The sequence below is a fragment of the Ranitomeya imitator genome, chromosome 2, assembly GCF_032444005.1.
Source record: "Ranitomeya imitator isolate aRanImi1 chromosome 2, aRanImi1.pri, whole genome shotgun sequence".
NCBI classification, from domain to species: Eukaryota; Metazoa; Chordata; class Amphibia; order Anura; family Dendrobatidae; genus Ranitomeya; species Ranitomeya imitator.
In genome coordinates, this window is record NC_091283.1 from 362,885,226 (window position 1) to 362,908,655 (window position 23,430).

The 23,430-nt window shown below is 46.1% G+C and overlaps 1 protein-coding gene across 1 annotated transcript in view; it reads left to right on the forward strand.

Annotated features, from left to right (window-relative positions):
* The first annotated feature begins 14,712 nt into the window (after window positions 1–14,712).
* LOC138663860 (zinc finger protein 25-like) overlaps window positions 14,713–23,430 on the forward strand; it is an 88,562-nt gene continuing 79,844 nt past the window's right edge. The window contains exon 1 of the mRNA XM_069750215.1: window positions 14,713–14,766. Within this exon, the coding sequence (XP_069606316.1) occupies window positions 14,740–14,766 (27 nt within the window). The 5' untranslated portion in view covers window positions 14,713–14,739. The remainder of the gene's footprint in view (window positions 14,767–23,430) is intronic.

Here is a 23,430-nt window from a genome sequence, read left to right on the forward strand (position 1 = left end):
TGTAATTGTTGTTTATATATAATTTTGCACTTATTGTCCGTTGTATATGTTTGTGATGTCATTTATCGGTATATTCTCTGATCCATTGGCACTTTATTGCACTGTATTCAGTTTATTTCCGGGGGATATGTACCCGGCTTTATTACCTTGTAGTCTCCGGATTGCGTGGTCCGGGGCATCGCTGAAGGCGCTGGGCGGTGACGCGTGCGTGTCAGCATTTTTGTGGGCGGCGGTCCAGCTGACACGCAGTCGTCATCTGGCCCTGCCGGAAGTGATGCAATACCCGGCGCGGGTTTCCGGTCACATGCGCCGCAATCATGGACACCTGAAGAGGAGGTATTTATACGTGGCCCATTCTATAGCACACTACCGCACCTTGAAAAAGCTGAGCTAAACACGCGTCGGTGCTGGCGTGGCGCATGTCCGGCCTCAGTCACATTATGGGTAAGCAAGGTTGAGAGGAGGGAACGGGGGCTCCATTGATTGTGCGCACATTTGGTTCCACCGCTATTGCGGTGTTATACGGTTTAAGCCCTGTATGTTCTGATTCCCTTACTTATAATATGCACTAAGCACTTTATGTACTTGCCCATTTATGTTTCTTGTGTGTCCGTACATTGGTAGCCGTCACTATCTGATCCCAGTCCGTTATATTATGTTTTTGTTTATGTATTAATAAATTTACCTTGTTTCAATTTGGACGTTTTTTACTCCTATTTTGTTCTATTTTGTTTATAGTCATTCATTAGGAGTGTCCTTGAGGTACACTTATATTTGGACATCCACATAGGGATTAGTCTTTGTAGTACCTTATTGTATATTTGGCCCTTGGTGGTCTTGTTTTCATAGATTCATGATTGTATATTTGGATGATATTTTGGTCTTTTCGGATGATTGGGAGTCTCATGTGAAGCAGGTCAGAATGGTGTTCCAGGTCCTTCGTGCGAATTCCTTGTTTGTGAAGGGGTCGAAATGTCTCTTTGGAGTTCAGAAGGTTTCATTTTTGGGTTTCATTTTTTCACCTTCTACTATCGAGATGGACCCTGTTAAAGTTCAGGCCATTTATGATTGGACTCAGCCGACATCTGTGAAGAGCCTGCAGAAGTTCCTGGGCTTTGCTAATTTTTACCGTTGCTTCATCGCTAATTTTTCTAGTGTTGCTAAACCGTTGACTGATTTGACCAAGAAAGGTGCTGATGTGGTCAATTGGTCCTCTGCGGCTGTAGAGGCTTATCAGGAGTTGAAGCGTCGTTTTTCTTCTGCCCCAGTGTTGTGCCAGCCAGATGTTTCACTTCCGTTTCAGGTCAAGGTTGATGCTTCTGAGATTGGAGCAGGGGCTGTTTTGTCGCAAAGAAGTTCTGATTGCTCGGTGATGAAACCATGTGCCTTCTTTTCTAGAAAATTTTCGCCTGCTGAGCGCAATTATGATGTTGGCAATCGAGAGTTGTTTTTCTCCCGTTTCGATTTTGTGGTTTCGTACCTTCCGGGCTCTAAGAATGTGAAGGCTGATGCCCTGTCAAGGAGTTTTGTGCCTGACTCTCCGGATGTTCCTGAGCCGGCGGGTATTCTCAAAGAGGGGGTAATTTTGTCTGCCATCTCCCCTGATTTGCGGCGTGTGCTGCAGAAATTTCAGGCTGATAGACCTGACCGTTGTCCAGCGGAGAAACTGTTTGTCCCTGATAGATGGACTAATAGAGATATCTCTGAGGTTCATTGTTCGGTGTTAGCGGGTCATCCGGGAATCTTTGGTACCAGAGATTTGGTGGCTAGATCCTTTTGGTGGCCTTCTTTGTCACGGGATGTGCGTCCTTTTGTGCAGTCCTGTGGGACTTGTGCTCCGGCTAAGCCCTGCTGTTCTCGTGCCAGTGGGTTGCTTTTGCCCTTGCCGGTCCCGAAGAGGCCCTGGACGCATATTTCCATGGATTTTATTTCAGATCTCCCTGTCTCTCAAAGGATGTCGGTCATTTGGGTGGTTTGTGATCGCTTCTCTAAGATGGTCCATTTGGTACCCTTGTCTAAATTGCCTTCCTCCTCTGATTTGGTGCCATTGTTTTTCCAGCATGTGGTTCGTTTGCATGGCATTCCGGAGAACATCGTCTGGGACAGAGGTTCCCAGTTCGTTTCGAGGTTTTGGCGGTCCTTTTGTGCTAAGATGGGCATTGATTTGTCTTTTTCTTCGGCTTTCCATCCTCAGACAAATGGCCAAACCGAACGAACTAATCAGACTTTGGAAACATATCTGAGATGCTTTGTTTCTGCTGATCAGGATGATTGGGTGTCCTTCTTGCCTTTGGCTGAGTTCGCCCTTAATAATCGGGCCAGCTCGGCTACTTTGGTTTCGCCCTTTTTCTGTAATTCTGGTTTCCATCCTCGTTTCTCTTCAGGGCAGGTTGAGTCTTCGGACTGTCCTGGTGTGTATACTGTGGTGGACAGGTTGCAGCAGATTTGGACAATTTGACATTGTCCCAGGAGAAGGCTCAACGTTTCGCTAACCGCCGGCGCTGTTTTGGTCCCCGACTTCGTGTTGGGGATTTGGTTTGGTTGTCGTCTCGTCATGTTCCTATGAAGGTTTCCTCTCCTAAGTTTAGGCCTCGTTTCATTGGTCCGTATAAGATTTCTGAAGTTCTCAATCCTGTGTCATTTCGTTTGGCCCTTCCAGCTTCTTTTGCCATCCATAATGAGTTCCATAGGTCGTTATTGCGGAGATACGTGGCGCCTATGGTTCCCTCCGTTGATCCTCCTGCCCCGGTGTTGGTCGAGGGGGAGTTGGAGTATGTGGTGGAGAAGATTTTGGATTCTCGTATTTCGAGACGGAAGCTCCAGTACCTGGTCAAGTGGAAGGGTTATGGTCAGGAAGATAATTCCTGGGTTTTTGCCTCTGATGTTCATGCTGCCGATCTAGTTCGTGCCTTTCATTTGGCTCGTCCTGATCGGCCTGGGGGCTCTGGTGAGGGTTCGGGGACCCCTCCTCAAGGGGGGGTACTGTTGTGAATTCTGTTATCGAACTCCCTCCTGTGGTCATGAATGGTACTTCGGCGAGTTCTGTCCATGGACTCCCTCTGGTGGCTGTGAGTGGTGCTGCTGCTTCTGAGGTTCCTTCCACAGGTGACGGAGTTTATTCGTTGGCTGGCTGCTCTATTTAACTCCACTCAAATCGTTACTCCATGCCAGCTGTCAATGTTCTTGTACTGGTTCAGTTCGCTCTTGGATCTTTCTGGTGACCTGTCTACTCCAGCAGAAGCTAAGTCCCTGCTAGTTATTATTTGTTCATTGTTTTCTGGTCCAGCTTGCTATCATGATTTTGTTTTGCTAGCTGGAAGCTCTGGGATGCAGAGTGGCACCTCTGCACCGTGAGTCGGTGCGGAGGTCTTTTTGCACACTCTGCGTGATCTTTTTGTAGTTTTTTGTGCTGACCGCAAAGTTACCTTTCCTATCCTCAGTCTGTTTAGTAAGTCGGGCCTCTCTTTGCTGAAACCTGTTTCATTTCTGTGTTTGTGACTTTCATCTTTACTCACAGTCAATATATGTGGGGGGCTGCCTTTTCCTTTGGGGAATTTCTCTGAGGCAAGGTAGGCTTTATTTTCTATTTCTAGGGCTAGTTAGCTCTTAGGCTGTGAAGAGGCGTCTAGGCTGTGTTAGGTACGCTCCACGGCTATTTCTAGTTGTGTGGTAGGATTAGGGGTTGCGGTCAGCAGAGTTCCCACTTCCCAGAGCTTGTCTTGTGTGAGTTTAACCATCAGGCCGTTCCTGGTGCTCCTAACCACCAGGTCCATAACAGTGTCCCATCTCAATTCCAGTCAATTTTGCATTGAAAAGTCAAATGGCGCTCCTTCGCTTCTGCCATGCACCCAAACAGTGGTTTACCCCCACATATGGGGTATCAGCGTACTCAGGACAAATTGTAAAACAACCTTTGGGGTCCATTTTCTCCTGTTACCCTTGGTAAAATAAAACAAATTGGAGCTGAAGTAAATTTTTTGTGAAAAAAAGTTAAATGTTCATTTTTATGTAAACATTCTAAAAATTCCTGTGAAACACCTGCAGGGTTAATAAACTTCTTGAATGTGGTTTTGAGCACCTTGAGGGGTGCAGTTTTTAGAATGGTGTCACACTTGGTTATTGTTTATCATGTAGACCCCTCAAAATGACTTCAAATGAGATATGGTCCCTAAACAAAATGGTGTTGTAAAAATGAGAAATTGCTGGTCAACTTTTTAACCCTTTAACTCCCTAACAAAAAATAATTTTGGTTCCAAAATTGTGCTGATGTAAAGTAGACATGTGGGAAATGTTACTTATTAAGTATTTTGTGTGATATATCTCTGTGATTTAATTGCATAAAAATTCAAAGTTGGAAAATTGCGACATTTTCAAAATTTTTGCCAAATTTCCGTTTTTTTCATAAATAAACGCAGGTAATATCAAAGAAATTTTACCACTATCATGAAGTACAATATGTCATGAGAAAACAGTGTTAGAATCACCGGGATCGGTTGAAGCGTTCCAGAGTTATAACCTTATAAAGGGATAGTGGTCAGAATTGTAAAAATTGGCCTGGCCATTAACGTGCAAACCACCCTTGGGGGTAAAGGGGTTAAAGGCCGCTGCATGCGAGTAATTAAGATCAAGCCTGCTGAAAAGATGGAGGAAATACTCAAGCAGTTGTCCAGCAGCAGCTGCAGTTTCAGTGGCAACAAGAGCAATGGCAGCAGGAGCTCCAGCAATAGTAGCAGACAAATAACTTGATGATGCAGCAGATCACGGCTATGCGAGAGGTGGCACCACCAGCGAAACCCAACTCTGCTTGTTCACTTATGCTGTGAGGTCAAGTAACTTTTCTCACCATGGAAACAACAGAAACCCTCACTGTCATCCTGATTCACTCCCGCCTGGACTACTGTAACGCTCTATTAATTGGCCTCCCCGTTACTCGACTTTCCCCTCTCCAGTCTATCCTTAATGCAGCAGCCAGGGTCATCTACCTGGCTAATTGGTATTCAGATGCAGCCGCTCTTCGCCAGTCGTTACACTGGCTACTCATTCATTATAGGATCTAATTCAAAGTACTTGTTTTCACCCACAAAGCTCTATGCAGTGCAGCACCCGTTTACGTCTCCTCCCTTATTTCTGTCTATCGGCCTAGCCGACCGCTGCGCTCTGCAAATGACTTCCGACTAACCTCTGCACTAATCCGTACCTCCCACTCCTGTTTGCAAGACTTCTCCCGTGCTGCGCCAATCCTCTGGAATGCTCTACCCCAAGATATTAGGACCATCCACAATTTGCATAGTTTTAGGCGCTCCCTCAAAACATATTTCTTCAGAGCGACCTATCACATTCCCTAATAAAAGTTATTTTATGTGCGATTGCGCGTGTGTAGCCCAATTCACTATTTCCATCTATCCCCCACCCCCTGAAGATGGCTGGACCATCATTGTAAATACGTCATTGTAATTACACACCTGTATCTCACCCACCTCATTGTAGATTGTAAGCTCTCTCATGAATAGGGTCATCTTATTGTGCTTTAATTATTGTATTGTTAACGTTGTTACTTATGACTTTTGTTTGAAACTGTTAAACTGTAAAGCGCTGCGGAATATGTTGGCGGTATATAAATAAAGATTATTATTATTTCAAAGTGGCTTATGATCTACCAGATAGTGGCCCGATTCTAATGCATCGGGTATTCTAGAATATGCGTGTCCACGTAGTGTCCAGACCAAAGTCAGCGCATCCATCTACCAGGAAATTTTAGAGCACTTCATCCTTCCTCTGCCAACAAGCTTTTTGGAGATGGACATTTCATTCACCAGCGCCACTTGGCCCCTGTCCACACTGCCAAAAGTGCCAATACCTGGTTTACAAACAACAGTATCACTGTGCTTGATTGGCCAGCAAACTCGCCTGACCTTAACTCCACAATCTATGCGGTATTGTCAAAAGGAAGATGAGGGACACCAGGCCCAACAATGCAAACGAGCTGAAGGCTGAGATCAAAGCAACCTGGGCTTCCATAACACCTCAGGAGTGCCACAGGCTGATCGCCTCCATGCCACGCCGCATCGATGCAGTAATTAATTTACCGAGACAACGGCTTTTGGGTTTTCATTGGCTGCAAGCCATAATCATCAACATAAACAGAAAAAAATACTTGAAATAGATCACTCTATTTGTAATGACTCTATATAATATATGAGTTTCACTTCTTGTATTGAAGCACTGAAATAAATTAAGTTTTTCATATTATAATTTTGTGAGAAGTACCTGCATACACTGCACAGTGCCACTTCTCCTGTCCTGCATATATACAATGCACAGCACTACTTTTACTATCCTGTATATATACACTGCACAGTACCACTCCTCCTGTCCTGTTTATATACAATGCACAGTACCGCTCCTCCTGTCCTGTATATATACACTGCACAGTACCACTCCTCCTGTCCTGTATAAATATACTGCACAGTACCACTCCTCCTGTCCTGTATAAATATACTGCACAGTACCACACCTCCTGTCCTGTATATATACACTGCACAGTACCACTCCTCCTGTATATATACACTGCACAGTACCACTCCTCCTGTCCTGTATATATACACTGCACAGCACCACTCCTCCTGTATATATACACTGCACAGTACCACTCCTCCTGTCCTGTATATATACACTGCACAGCACCACTCCTCCTGTCCTGTATATATACACTGCATACTACCACTCCTCCTGTCCTGTATATATACACTGCACACTACTCCTCCTGTGTATATATACAGTACCACTCCTCCTGTCCTGTATATATACACTGCACAGTATCACTTCTCCTGTCCTGCATATATACAATGCACAGCACCACTTTTACTGTCCTGTATATATACACTGCACAGTACCACTCCTCCTGTATATATACATTGTACAGTACCACTCCTCCTGTATATATACACTGCACAGTACCACTCCTCCTGTCCTGTATATATACACTGCACAGTACCACTCCTTCTGTCCTGTATATATACACTGCACAGTACCACTCCTTCTGTCCTGTATATATACACTGCACAGTACCACTTCTCCTGTCCTGCATATATACAATGCACAGCACCACTTTTACTGTCCTGTATATATACACTGCACAGTACCACTCCTCCTGTATATATACATTGTACAGTACCACTCCTGTCCTGTATATATACACTGCACAGTGCCACTCCTCCTGTCCTGTATATATACACTGCACAGTACCACTTCTCCTGTCCTGCATATATACAATGCACAGCACCACTTTTACTGTCCTGTATATATACACTGCACAGTACCACTCCTCCTGTATATATACATTGTACAGTACCACTCCTGTCCTGTATATATACACACTGCACAGTACCACTCCTCCTGTCCTGTATATATACACTGCACAGTACCACTCCTCCTGTCCTGTATATATACACTGCACAGTACCACTCCTTCTGTCCTGTATATATACACTGCACAGTACCACTTCTCCTGTCCTGCATATATACAATGCACAGCACCACTTTTACTGTCCTGTATATATACACTGCACAGTACCACTCCTCCTGTATATATACATTGTACAGTACCACTCCTGTCCTGTATATATACACTGCACAGTACCACTCCTCCTGTCCTGTATATATACACTGCACAGTACCACTTCTCCTGTCCTGCATATATACAATGCACAGCACCACTTTTACTGTCCTGTATATATACACTGCACAGTACCACTCCTCCTGTATATATACATTGTACAGTACCACTCCTGTCCTGTATATATACACTGCACAGCACCACTCCTCCTGTCCTGTATATATACACTCCCGTCTTACCCGCTATCTCTCAGATAACTCTCTTCTCGACCCTCTTCAATCTGGCTTCCGCTCTTTACACTCTACTGAAACTGCCCTCACTAAAGTCTCTAATGACCTACTAACAGCTAAATCTAATGGTCACTACTCCATGCTAATTCTCTTGGATCTCTCCGCAGCATTCGATACTGTGGATCATCAGCTCCTCCTCACTATGCTCCGCTCCATCGGCCTCAAGGACACCGTTCTCTCCTGGTTCTCCTCCTATCTCTCTGACCGATCCTTCACTGTATGTTTTGCTGGTTCCTCCTCCTCTCACCTTCCCCTTACTGTTGGGGTTCCTCAAGGATCAGTCCTAGGCCCCCTCCTCTTCTCGTTGTATACTGCCCCTATTGGACAAACAATCAGTAGATTTGGTTTCCAGTACCATCTCTATGCTGACGACACCCAATTATACACCTCTTCTCCTGTTGTCACGCCGACCTTTTTAGAAAACACCAGTGATTGTCTTACCGCTGTCTCTAACATCATGTCCTCCCTCTATCAGAAACTAAACCTGTCAAAAACTGAACTCCTCGTGTTCTCTCTCTCTACTAACCTACCTTTGCCTGACATTGCCATCTCCGTGTGCGGTTCCACCATTACTCCAAAGCAACATGCCCGCTGCCTTGGGGTCATCCTTAATTCTGACCTTTCATTCACCCCCCACATTCGATCACTGGCTCGCTCTTCTTACCTGCATCTCAAAAACATTTCTAGAATTCGCCCTTTTCTTACTTTCGACTCTGCAAAAACTCTTACTGTTTCACTTATTCATTCTCGTCTGGACTATTGTAACTCTCTACTAATCGGCCTCCCTCTTACCAAACTTTCCCCGCTCCAATCTGTCCTGAATGCTGCTGCCAGGATCATATTCCTCACCAACCGTTACACCGATGCCTCTACCTTGTGCCAGTCATTACACTGGCTATCCTTCCACTCCAGAATCCAGTACAAAACTACTACCCTCATCCACAAAGCACTCCATGGCTCTGCACCACCCTACATCTCCTCTCTGGTCTCAGTCTACCACTCTACCCGTGCCCTCCGCTCCGCTAATGACCTCAGGTTAGCATCCTCAATAATCAGAACCTCCCACTCCCGTCTCCAAGACTTTACACGTGCTGCGCCGATTCTTTGGAATGCACTACCGAGGTTAATACGATTAATCCCCAATCCCCACAGTTTTAAGCGTTCCCTAAAAACTCATTTGTTCAGACTGGCCTACCGCCTCAATGCATTAACCTAACGATCCCTGTGTGGCCTATTTATATATATAAAAAAAAAACAATCAAGTTCCTCACATCATGTTCTAATTCACTTTATGCAGTTAATAGCCCTCTGTGTCTGTACTGCTACATACTTAGGCAGTTAACTGGTTCATGCAGCTTTACATGAACACCCGAGCCTTACACTATGACCGGTCCGAATAACTAAAGCAATTGTTATCATCCACCTCTCGTGTCTCCCCTTCTCCTCATAGTCTGTAAGCTTGCGAGCAGGGCCCTCATTCCTCCTGGTATCTGTTTTGAACTGTATTTCTGTTATGCTGTAATGTCTATTGTCTGTACAAGTCCCCTCTATAATTTGTAAAGCGCTGCGGAATATGTTGGCGCTATATAAATAAAAATTATTATTATATATACACACTGCACAGTACCACTCCTCCTGTCCTGTATATATACACTGCACAGTACCACTCCTCCTGTTCTGTGTATATACACTGCACAGTACCACTCCTCCTGTCCTGTATATATACACTGCACAGTACCACTCCTCCTGTCCTGTATATATACACTGCACAGTACCACTCCTCCTGTCCTGTATATATACACTGCACAGTACCACTCCTCCTGTCCTGTATATATACACTGCACAGTACCACTCCTCCTGTCCTGTATATATACACTGCACAGTACCACTCCTCCTGTCCTGTATATATACACTGCACAGTACCACTCCTCCTGTCCTGTATATATACACTGCACAGTACCACTCCTCCTGTCCTGTATATATACACTGCACAGTACCACTCCTCCTGTCCTGTATATATACACTGCACAGTACCACTCCTCCTGTCCTGTATATATACACTGCACAGTACCGCTCCTCCTGTCCTGTATACAGTTAGGGCCAGAAATATTTGGACAGTGACACAATTTTCGCGAGTTGGGCTCTGCATGCCACCACATTGGATTTGAAATGAAACCTCTACAACAGAATTCAAGTGCAGATTGTAACGTTTAATTTGAAGGGTTGAACAAAAATATCTGATAGAAAATGTAGGAATTGTACACATTTCTTTACAAACACTCCACATTTTAGGAGGTCAAAAGTAATTGGACAAATAAACATAACCCAAACAAAATATTTTTATTTTCAATATTTTGTTGCAAATCCTTTGGAGGCAATCACTGCCTTAAGTCTGGAACCCATGGACATCACCAAACGCTGGGTTTCCTCCTTCTTAATGCTTTGCCAGGCCTTTACAGCCGCAGCCTTCAGGTCTTGCTTGTTTGTGGGTCTTTCCGTCTTAAGTCTGGATTTGAGCAAGTGAAATGCATGCTCAATTGGGTTTAGATCTGGAGATTGACTTGGCCATTGCAGAATGTTCCACTTTTTGGCACTCATGAACTCCTGGGTAGCTTTGGATGTATGCTTGGGGTCATTGTCCATCTGTACTATGAAGCGCCGTCCAATCAACTTTGCAGCATTTGGCTGAATCTGGGCTGAAAGTATATCCCGGTACACTTCAGAATTCATCCGGCTACTCTTGTCTGCTCTTATGTCATCAATAAACACAAGTGACCCAGTGCCATTGAAAGCCATGCATGCCCATGCCATCACGTTGCCTCCACCATGTTTTACAGAGGATGTGGTGTGCCTTGGATCATGTGCCGTTCCCTTTCTTCTCCAAACTTTTTTCTTCCCATCATTCTGGTACAGGTTGATCTTTGTCTCATCTGTCCATAGAATACTTTTCCAGAACTGAGCTGGCTTCTTGAGGTGTTTTTCTGCAAATTTAACTCTGGCCTGTCTATTTTTGGTATTGATGAATGGTTTGCATCTAGATGTGAACCCTTTGTATTTACTGTCATGGAGTTTTCTCTTTACTGTTGACTTAGAGACAGATACACCTACTTCACTGAGAGTGTTCTGGACTTCAGTTGATGTTGTGAACGGGTTCTTCTTCACCAAATTAAGTATGCGGCGATCATCCACCACTGTTGTCATCCGTGGACGCCCAGGCCTTTTTGAGTTCCCAAGCTCACCAGTCAATTCCTTTTTTCTCAGAATGTACCCAACTGTTGATTTTGCTACTCCAAGCATGTCTGCTATCTCTCTGATGGATTTTTTCTTTTTTTTCAGCCTCAGGATGTTCTGCTTCACCTCAATTGAGAGTTCCTTTGACCGCATGTTGTCTGCTCACAGCAACAGCTTCCAAATGCAAAACCACACACCTGGAATCCACCCCTGACCTTTTAACTACTTCATTGATTACAGGTTAACGAGGGAGACGCCTTCAGAGTTAATTGCAGCCCTTAGAGTCCATTGTCCAATTACTTTTGGTCCCTTGAAAAAGAGGACGCTATGCATTACAGAGCTATGATTCCTAAACCCTTTCTCCGATTTGGATGTGGAAACTATCATATTGCAGCTGGGAGTGTGCACTTTCAGCCCATATTATATATATAATTGTATTTCTGAACATGTTTTTGTAAACAGCTAAAATAACAAAACTTGTGTCACTGTCCAAATATTTCTGGCCCTAACTGTATATACACTGCACAGTACCGCTCCTCCTGTCCTGTGTATATACACTGCACAGTACCACTCCTCCTGTTCTGTGTATATACATTGTACAGTACCACTTCTCCTGTCCTGTATATATACACTGCACAGTACCACTCCTCCTGTCCTGTATATATACACTGCACAGTACCACTCCTCCTGTCCTGTATATATACACTGCACAGTACCACTCATCCTGTCCTGTACATATACACTGCACAGTACCACTCCTCCTGTCCTGTATATATACACTGCACAGTACCACTCCTCCTGTCCTGTATATATACACTGCACAGTAACACTCATCCTGTCCTGTACATATACACTGCACAGTACCACTCCTCCTGTCCTGTACATATACACTGCACAGTACCACTCCTCCTGTCCTGTATATATACACTGCACAGTAACACTCATCCTGTCCTGTACATATACACTGCACAGTACCACTCCTCCTGTCCTGTATATATACACTGCACAGTACCACTTCTCCTGTCCTGTATATATACACTGCACAGTACCACTCCTCCTGTCCTGTATATATACATTGTACAGTACCACTACTCCTGTCCTGTATATATACACTGCACAGTACCACGCCTCCTGTCCTGTACATATACACTGCACAGTACCACTCCTCCTGTCCTGTATATATACACTGCACAGTACCACTCATCCTGTCCTGTACATATACACTGCACAGTACCACTCCTCCTGTCCTGTATATATACACTGCACAGTACCACTTCTCCTGTCCTGTATATATACACTGCACAGTACCACTCCTCCTGTCCTGTATATATACATTGTACAGTATCACTTCTCCTGTCCTGTATATATACACTGCACAGTACCACTCCTCCTGTCCTGTATATATACACTGCACAGTACCACTCCTCCTGTCCTGTATATATACACTGCACAGTACCACTTCTCCTGTCCTGTATATATACACTGCACAGTACCACTCCTCCTGTCCTGTATATATACACTGCACAGTACCACTCCTCCTGTCCTGTATATATACATTGTACAGTACCACTTCTCCTGTCCTGTATATATACACTGCACAGTACCACTCCTCCTGTATATATACACTGCACAGTACCACTCCTCCTGTTCTGTATATATAGACTGCACAGTACCACTCCTCCTGTCCTGTATATATACACTGCACAGTACCACTCCTCCTGTCCTGTATATATACACTGCACAGTACCACTCCTCCTGTCCTGTATATATACACTGCACAGTACCACTCCCGTCCTGTATATATACACTGCACAGTACCATTCCTCCTGTCCTGTATATATACACTGCACAGTACCGCTCCTCCTGTCCTGTATATATACACTGCACAGCACCACTCCTCCTGTCCTGTATATATACACTGCATAGCGCCACTCCTCCTGGATAGGGGATGACTTTCCGATTACTGTGAATCTGACTGCTGAGACCCCCACGATCCCAAGAAATGGAGCTCTGAAAAACACCATGAAAACAGAGCTGTGGTGGATCATACACACTGCAGTGCCCCTGGCATGTGGCTCTTCAAATAACTCTTGGAAGAGTGTGGTGGGGGGCAGGACCCAAGAATGCAGAATTTCCTGATCTGGGGTGGGGAGTGTTATAGTACGTAGGCTGGTGGGGTTTGTGTGCCAGCGCTACTTGTTTATCCCAGTCCGGTCCTGCACGTCAAACACATGCGGCTCTGCTACTCAAAGATTACATACTCACAGCTTTGGTCACGTTGCAAGCGGCTCGGCTTTGAGTGAACTGTACGCACTTGGCTTTGCGACACACGTGCCGCAAACACCTAGCTCCACTCTGTAGAGGTTACACACTCAAGGCTCCGATCACACAGCCACTGCTACGAACACACGCGGCTCCACTCCGTACACACGTGGCTACGCTCCGTACACCTCATACACACACACGGCTCTGCTGCTCCATACACCTCATGCACACGTGACTCAGCTCCGTACACCTCGTACACACACGGCTCCGCTCCGAACACCTTGTACAAACATGACTCCCCTCTGTACACATCGTACATACACGGCTCCGTACACCTCGTAGACATGCGGTCCTGCTCCGTACACCTCATACACACACATCTCCGCTCCATACACCTCGTACACACACGGCTGTGCTCCATACACCTCGTACACACACGTCTCCACTCCATGCACCTCGTGCACACACGGCTCTGCTCCGTACACCTCGTACACACACGGCTCTGCTCCGTACACCTCGTACACACACGGCTCCGCTCCGTACACCTCGTACACACACGGCTCCGCTCCGTACACCTCGTACACACACGGCTCCGCTCCGTACACCTCGTACACACACGGCTCCGCTCCGTACACCTCGTACACACACGGCTCTGCTCCGTACACCTCGTACACACACGGCTCTGCTCCGTACACCTCGTACACACACGGCTCTGCTCCGTACACCTCGTACACACACGGCTCTGCTCCGTACACCTCGTACACACACGGCTCTGCTCCGTACACCTCGTACACACACGGCTCTGCTCCGTACACCTCGTACACACACGGCTCTGCTCCGTACACCTCGTACACACACGGCTCTGCTCCGTACACCTCGTACACACACGGCTCTGTTCCATACACCTCGTGCACACACGGCTCAGCTCCGTACACCTCGTACACACACGGCTCCACTCCATGCACCTCGTACACACACGTCTCTGCTCCGTACACCCCGTACACACACGACTCTGCTCCGTACACCTCGTACACACACGGCTCAGCTCCGTACACCTCGTACACACACGACTCTGCTCCATACACCTCGTGCACACACGGCTCAGCTCCGTACACCTCGTACACACACGTCTCTGCTCCGTACACCTCGTACACACACGGCTCCACTACATCCCCACTGTAAACCCCTCCTGACCCCACACATAAACTTCCCCTCATCCAGCACCATGACAACCAGCACAGCAGAGTCCTGCATACACTGAGGCCCCTGATCATGTGACCCCTGACTCCTCCCCTCCTGTGACCTCATCACAGGTCCTGTGCGCACAGAGCAGCCATATATGTGGTGTGCGGCTCTGCAGGTGGAGGTAGGTGCTGGAGATTCCCCATTACTGAGTGTGGGGGACATTAACCCTTTTAGTGCTAGGAATGTTTTGGTGCTTGTTGTTGTCACTTTCTAAGAATCACAGCATTTTGCTCCTTTTCCTCTGATTGATACATACGACCCAACTATGGAAAACAGGAAGTGAGGAAACACATATGACTATTATGACTCTTGTAGTACAGTGTGGACTTTCTTGTCCCACATACACTATAATGTTCCTAAAGTAACGTTGTCCCCCCTTTTTAGAAGTGTACAAACCTGTGGCCGACGGCACATTTATGCTATCCCAAAAAGACAGATGGCATCGGATCACAGGTCTTATGGGGTCCACAGAGCCTCTGCCTGCCTCATTATAGGGAATCTTCCACCAGAGGTTCTGTCTGAATAACGTATTACAGAGTTCTACATGGAAACCGCGGTGTAAGTGCAGAGCGCAGGATAAATGTGCGCCGAGCCTTACTGCGATCTTTGGGAGGCAGAATGAACAAATCAACAGCAGTTGAAGAATTGCTTTTATTTTTTACGCTGTTCCTCATGCGGTATAAGTGATTATGCGACTTTATTCTTCGTGTCGGTGTGATTACAGCGATACCAGATTTATATCGGGTTTTTATGTTTGGCTGCTGTCACACACTAGAAGACGCTTTCTGTTGCAAAGACTCAATCACCACATTTTGAGAGCTGTAATTTTTCCATATTTTGGTCCACAGAGTCATTTGAGGTCTCGTTTTTTGCGGAACGAGTTGACGTTTTTATTGATACCATTTTCGGGCGCATGACTTTTTTTGTTCGCTTTCTGTTCTGATTTTTGTAAGGCAGAATGACCAAAAACCAGCAATTCAGGAAGTTTTTTTTTTTTATACCGTTCTGTGTGTAGTAAAATTGGTAATGCAGTTTTATTCTTCGGGTCAGTATGTTTACAGTGATGCCTTATGTATATCTTTTTTATGTTTTGGCACTTTACACAAAAATTATTCTATAGAAAAATAAATTTTTTGCATCTCTTTATTCTGAGAGCTATAACTTTTTCTTTTTTTCTGCTGATGGAGCGGTTTGGCGACTTGATTTTTGCGGGACAAGATGACGTTTTCAGAGATACAATTTTTATTTGCATTCATGTATTTGATTGCGTTTTATTTCATTTTAGGTTCAGCGGTATGATGAATAAGCATCTGTCTTTAGCCTCGTTTTTTTTTTAATTTTTATGGTGTTCACTTATGGGGTTAACGAATGTTAAAGGGACACTGTCACCTGAATTTGGAGGGAACAATCTTTAGCCATGGAGGCGGGGTTTTGGGGTTTTTGATTCACCCTTTCCTTACCCGCTGGCTGCATGCTGGCTGCAATATTGGATTGAAGTTCATTCTCTGTCTTCCGTAGTACATGCCTGCACAGTGCAATCTTGCCTTGTGCAGGCGTGTACTATGGAGGACAGAGAATGAACTTCAATCCAATATTGCAGCCAGCATGCAGCCAGCGGGTAAGGAAAGGGTGAATCAAAAACCCCAAAACCCGGCCTCCATGGCTAAAGATTGTTCCCTCCAAATTCAGGTGACAGTGTCCCTTTAAAGTTGTATAGGTCAGGTGCTGGCAGCGGCGATACCAAACATCAATGTTTTTTTTTGTTCGGGGGGGGGGGGGGGGGTTGTGATTATGATTTAAAAAGAGAAAACACAGTAGTTTGACAATAAATGGCTTCACCCAACCACTAACCATGAGTGAAGAAAATGTTTTGATGTTTTTATTCATATTCTCTGAAAAAAGGCCAAGAAAGCAAAAATTCTGCTGGGGTATGTCAACTTTTGAGCACAGCTGTAGGTGCTACATCAATGGTGAAGATAATTGTCCCTCAGGCAGACTGGACGTCTCTGGCATCACATGGCATAACGGAAATGCAGTATTACGATGCCATATCAATATTAATCTGATTTCATCACCATCCACAGATATATCTGCGATCTGGGGGCATAATTCCGTCTTTGGGTTCAAACATCAGGATCATTAGCGTCAGGAAACCACAGAAATATACTATCAAGTCTTTGCACTTTTCTCTCCATACAGTTTTCCATCCTCCTCTCACCTGAGACCCTGTATAATATCTCTTCCAGAAAAACTCATTGTCGGATCCATGGGAGATAGATGGTTCCATCCGTTAAATGTTTCTGTATATCACCTGTTTTTTTTTCTTTTTTTACTTGTGTGTCAATCTTGTAAGCATTGCATTTTTCTCCAGTCACCTTCCACGACAGCCACTTCGGAGGTTGTCTTCCCCGCCCTAATAGGGGACAGGAACACAAAGAGGTTAAATACCCCTCCCCTTCCTGCACCGCCAGTGTTTTCCTGTCCCCTATGGGGCATGAGGAGATTCTGAAGGGGCTGTCGTGGCCGGCGACCGGAGCTCCACTTACCAAAGCCGGGCAGCATGGAGGTCGGCCGTTCCCTCCTCAGACAACGCTGCTCCCGTCTCCTCTCTTCGGAGGGACTCGGGACCTTCCCGCCCCTCCGGCGCTCCCTTCGTGGTGTAATGCGGGGCGGTGACGTGCGTACCGGGGGCCTCCTGCAGCCCCCCAGTTCCCTCCTCCCTGGCTGCAGTGCTGGAGGTGGCGCGCGTCCCGGAGTCTGTGGCGGCTGAGGACCGGGTTAACACGCGTCACTTCCGGTTCACTCAGGTGCGTTCCAGGATGGAGCGCATGCCGGCCGGCAATGGCGTCCGAGCAGCAGGCACGCCATACAGCAGCGTTTTCGGGGGCGTTCCAGGACCTACCCCACCGGTCCTTCATAAAGAGATCCGGGTAGCAAGGTAAGCTGTCTGACTGTTACACTACGTGACGGACATGAACGGTGACAGACCCCCTTGCTCTGCATCTGCAGATGCCAGCGTTCCCCCTCCTACCAAAGTAAGTAGCAGGTGTCGGGCCCAGCTATCCTGTATATACGTATATGCATGCATGTATATATGTATATATATATCTATATACCCCTAAGTGGCTTAGCAAACCCTCTTTCTCTCTCTTATAGGGAGAAAAGGTTTCTGATCCTAAAAAGTCAAGCTGCAAATGTAAAGTGTGTACGGCCAAACTCCCATCAACATACGGGAAAAAGCTCTGCCAGTCCTGTACGGATGAGGTTCTACGCGCTGAACAACCCTCGCTGCTGGATAGCATTAGATCCCTCATTAAAGATGAGGTCCATTCTTCTATGGCCACCTTCTCACAAATGTCGGTGCCTCAGCCACCCCCTCCAAAAAGGAGGAAAAAAGCCCCGGTAGAATCCGACCCAGACTCGGGAGAGATCCAGTCCTTGGGTTCGGAGAATAACTGGGAAAACGAAGGCTCCACTTATACCCCCTAAACCAGAAAACAAAAAATATTATTTTAATTCTGAGGACATGAGTGACCTAATCAGTTTAGTAAGAGGCACCATGGGGGTAGAGGATGAAGAAGTTACACTCACAGTACAGGATGAGATGTTTGAGGGTCTGAAACTCTTAAAGATCAGAAAGGGTTTCCAGTACATAAGAATTTACGAGATCTAATTCTGCATAACTGGGACCTCCCTGAAAAAGGTCTGACTGTGCCATCAGAGCTAAAGAACCGGTGTCCATTGGACAGGGATAACTCCTTATGGGAGACACCGAAAGTGGATGTACAGGTGTCCAGGGTAACTAAGAAAACAGCCCTTCCCTTTGAGGACTCTTCGCAACTCAAGGATCCGATGGATCGTAAAATAGAGAGTTTATTAAAAAAGTCCTGGGACACCTCCACAAATTTACTAAAGTCCAATATAGCCTTCACTTGCGTAGCCAGATCTCTATTTATCTGGTTACGCAAACTTGAGGATCACTTGACACAGGGCACCCCAAGAGAGGAGATTTTAGACTCCCTACCCTTGCTACAGAAAGCAACGGGGTTCCTAGCCGATGATTCTGCTGAATCGGTCCGAGTAGCCGCAATAGCTGCCGTCCTCTCTAACTCATCCAGGAGAGCACTCTGGATAAAATCCTGGGGAGGCGATTTTGTCTCTAAGTCCAAATTATGTAGCATACCCTTTCAGGGTCATAATGTATTTGGACCCGTTCTGGATGGTATTTTGGATAAGGCGGCAGATAAAAAGAAATCTCTCCCCGAGCAGAAGATGGCCAAAAAGCGTTATTTTCGTCCCTCCCGTGACCAATCTTCGCAGAGAGGAAAAGGCAAAATGGGAAGGTGGAGCTATCCCAAGGGAGGCAGGGGAAAAAATATCCTGGTCCCTCAGGCCCAGCAAACCCCAGATAAGCAATGACTGTGCTCTGGTCGGGGGTCGACTCTCACGTTTTTTTCACCAAGTGGCAGACCATCTCCACAAATCAGTGGGTCCTTCGTACCATTCAAGAGGGACTAAAAATAGAATTCGTGAGACCACCCCCACAATGCTTAAGGATAACCTCCCTTCAAAACCCAGATCTCCAAAACTCCTTGTTACAAGATCTAGAAAAACTAATACAATCAAATGTGATCTCGCGGGTACCGAAATTAGAGGAAGGACGTGGTCATTATTCACGCCTTTTTCTGATAACCAAGCCGTCGGGGAAGAACAGAATTATCATAAATTTGAAATCCTAAACGAATCAGTCTGATACAGGAGATTCAAAATGGAGACAGTCAAATCAGTAATCCCACTCATCGGTCAAAATTGGATGATGGCGACTGTGGATCTGAAGGATGCTTATTACCATGTGCCAATCCACCCAGAGCACAGGAAATTCCTCAGATTCGCAGTCTCCAAGGGTCACCAGATCGAACATTTCCAGTTCAACGTTCTCCCCTTCGGCATCTCATCGGCCCCACGGGTTTTCACAAAAATTATGGCGGAAACGATAATCTTCATCCGTCAAAAAGGAATATGCATCGTCCCTTATTTAGACGACTTCCTTATCATGGCTCCATCTGCCTACCGTCTGAAAACAGACATATCAAAGACCCTAGAGATATTACAAACCCTGGGTTGGATCCCAAATCTGGAAAAATCAGAGATCCATCCCTCCACAAGAAGGAAATTTCTGTGGCTGCTACTGGACTCAGATGTAAGAACATCGTATTTGCCCAAAGATAATCAAATCAACCTTGTCCGCAAAGTAGCCAAGTTCAGAGGCCAGTGTGCACCGACCCTCAGAGAATCGATGTCTGTACTAGGGTCCCTGACCGCATGTATACAATCGGTTTCCTGGGCCCAGGCTCACACACGAGCTCTCCAGACGTACGTGCTCCTACATTCCAGGAGACGACAGACTCCATTGAGTCAAAAGATTCTTCTCCCTGGCCATGTGAAATCAGCTCTAAAATGGTGGCTAGATTACCAAAATCTCCAGAGAGGGGTCAGCTGGGATCACCTTCCCCTAAAAACACTACGCTCAGATGCCAGCAAAAGAGGCTGGGGTGCGGTGGTAGAGGGTTTCCACTTTCAGGGACAATGGGCATCAAATATCAGCAGCACCTCCTCGAATCTAAGAGAACTGAAAGCTGTGGAGGAAGCCCTAAAGGCGTCATCTGCGCTGATCAAAAATCATCACGTTCGTATTTACTCGGACAATATGACCACGGTAGCCTATCTACACCAGGGGGGAACAAAGTATGCCTCTCTAAAGCAGGTAGCTGCAAGAATATTTTTCTGGGCAGAGAAAAACCTTCTATCGGTCACAGCAGTATATCTGAGGGGATTGGACAACACTCAGGCGGATTTCCTCAGCAGGAAAGACGTTCATCCAGGAGAGTGGTCCCTAGACCAAACAGTGTTTCAGTCCCTAACCGCAAAATGGGGTACTCCAGAGGTGGATCTATTTGCCAACAGGCAAAATGCGAATATAGAAACATTTTTCTCCCTTCATCACAAAGACAAGGCACAGGGAATAGATGCCTTTTCACAGCAGTGGAAGATCAACCTTGCATATGCCTTTCCTCCCATTCCCATGCTGGCGAAAACTCTTCAAAAAATCAGGACAGACGCAGTGACCACAATCTTGATTGCCCCATTGTGGCCCGGGAGAAGTTGGTATGGCGCCCTATTAGATATGGCCCTGGAAGGTCCCTCAAAAGATCGATCTCCTACACAAGGGTCCCCTACTACATCCAGACCTAAACAGATTGAACTTGGCAGCATGGCTACTGAAGCCACAATCTTAAAAGCTGAAGGACTCTCAGATGACGTAATTCAGACCCTTCAAAAAAGCAGAAAGGCGGTAACCAATGCCATCTATACTAAAGTCTGGAAAAAATTACATCCTGGTGCTCCCCAGAAGTTCCAGACCCCTTCAATCCTGATATAGCGAAAATCTTACAATTTTTACAGAAGGGCTTGGAAATAGGCCTTACCCCTAGCACACTTGAAGTGCAAGTATCGGCCCTTAGTAGCTTTTTTGATTCGAATTTAGCCAATCATCGCTGGATCAAGCGATTTATGACAGCAGCATCCAGAATTCGTCCTACACTCCGCAGTAGGGTACCTTCCTGGGACCTCAATACAGTACTTAATGCACTAACCCAGGATCCATTTGAACCCCTGGATGCTATAACCATAAAGAACTTAACTTTGAAAACAGTCTTTCTAGTCGCAATCACTACGGCTAGACGTATTGGTGAATTACAGGCCCTGTCAATACAGGAACCCTATTTAACGATCACTACAGATAGCATTATACTAAAACTAGACCGGTCCTTTTTACCTAAAGTGGTCTTGAATTTCCACAGAGATCAGGAAATTCTACTACCTTCATTTTGCCCGAACCCCTCCAACCCTAAAGAACAGACCTTCCACACCTTGGATGTTCGCAGGGTGGTCCTATCTTACTTACGACAGACTGAAGCCTGGCGAATTGATCAAAATTTATTCATCCAGTTCTTGGGACGAAACAAGGGAAAGAAGGCGGCAAAAAACACCATCGCAAACTGGATCAAACAGTCTATTTGTCTGCCATATTCAGCACAGGGACTGGATCCACCTGCCTCTCTGAAAGCACACTCTACCCGAGCAATGGCAACATCATGGGCAGAGAGGGGGAATGCCTCAACAGAGCAGATATGCAGAGCCGCCACCTGGTCGTCCATCCATACGTTCACCAGACATTACGGCTAAATTTCAATAGGGATTTAACATTTGGCAGACGTGTTCTGCAGGCCGTGGTCCCTCCCTAGAGACATTAGCTGTTGGTACTACTCCGAAGTGGCTGTCGTGGAAGGTGACTGGAGAAAATAGAATTATTCTTACCGTTAATTCGGTTTCTAGGAACCTTCCACGACAGCCCTAATTTCCCTCCCTATCTGATATTCTTATTGGATGATTCCTGCACTTTTGTGGTAACTATACATGCTACTGTGTCCAGGAAAACACTGGCGGTGCAGGAAGGGGAGGGGTATTTAACCTCTTTGTGTTCCTGTCCCCTATTAGGGCGGGGAAGACAACCTCCGAAGTGGCTGTCGTGGAAGGTTCCTAGAAACCAAATTAACGTTAAGAATAATTCTATTTGTTATCATTTTTTGAAGCATTGTTCTGTAACCCCTTCTCAACCTGTGACGCCACGCAGGCATCATGAAAGTCGGTGCCAATCCGACCTGTGATGCCTATGTTTCCTACCCCTCCGTACAGTCCTCCGCCTCCACCCCCCCCCCCCCCGCTGTCCGATCCCACCCCCCCGTACCTCCGGAGCCCCGGGGTCCCTCCCGGTGTCTGTCCGGCATCTAGGATGGGCGCTGCCATCTTCCAAAATGGCGGGCACATGCACAGTATGCCCACCGAATCTGCCGGCCGTTAGATTAGTTCATTCATTTTGATCACTGTGATAGGTTCTATCACAGTGATCAAAATAAATAAAATAGTAAATAGCCCCCCCCCCCCCCCCTTTATCACCCCCATAGGTAGGGATCATCATAAAATAAAGAAAATATATTTATTTTTATTTTTCCACGACGGTTAGGGCTAGAACTAGGTTTAGGGTTAGGGCTAGGGATAGGGTTAGAACTAGGGTTAGGGTTAGAACTAGGGTTAGGGTTAGAATTAGGGTTAGAACTAGAGTTAGGGTTAGCATTAGGGTTGGAATTAGAGTATGTGCACACGGTGCGGATTTGGCTGCGGATTCGCAGCAGTTTTCCATGCGGTGTACAGTACCATGTAAACCTATGAAAAACCAAATCCACTGTGCCCATGGTGCGGAAAATACCGCGCGGAAATGCAGCATTGTATTTTCCGCAGCATGTCAATTCTTTGTGCGGATTCCGCAGCGTTTTACACCTGTTCCTCAATAGGAATCCGCAGGTGTAAAACCGCAGGTGAAATCCGCACAAAAAACGCAGGAAATCCGTGGTAAATCCACAGGTAAAACGCAGTGCGTTTTACCTGCGGATTTTTCAAAAACGGTGCTGATAAATTCACACACGAATCCGCAACGTGGCCACATAGCCTTAGGGTTGGAATTAGAGTTAGGGTTGGAATTAGGGATAAGATTAGGGTTAGCGGTGTGTTGGGGTTAGGGTTAGGCTTGTGATTAGGGTTAGGGGTGTGTTGGGGTTAGTGTTTGAGTTAGAATTGAGGGGTTTCCACTGTTTAGGCACATCAGGGGGTCCCAAATGACATGGCGCCACCATTGATTCCAGCCAATCTTACGTTCAAAAAGTCAAAT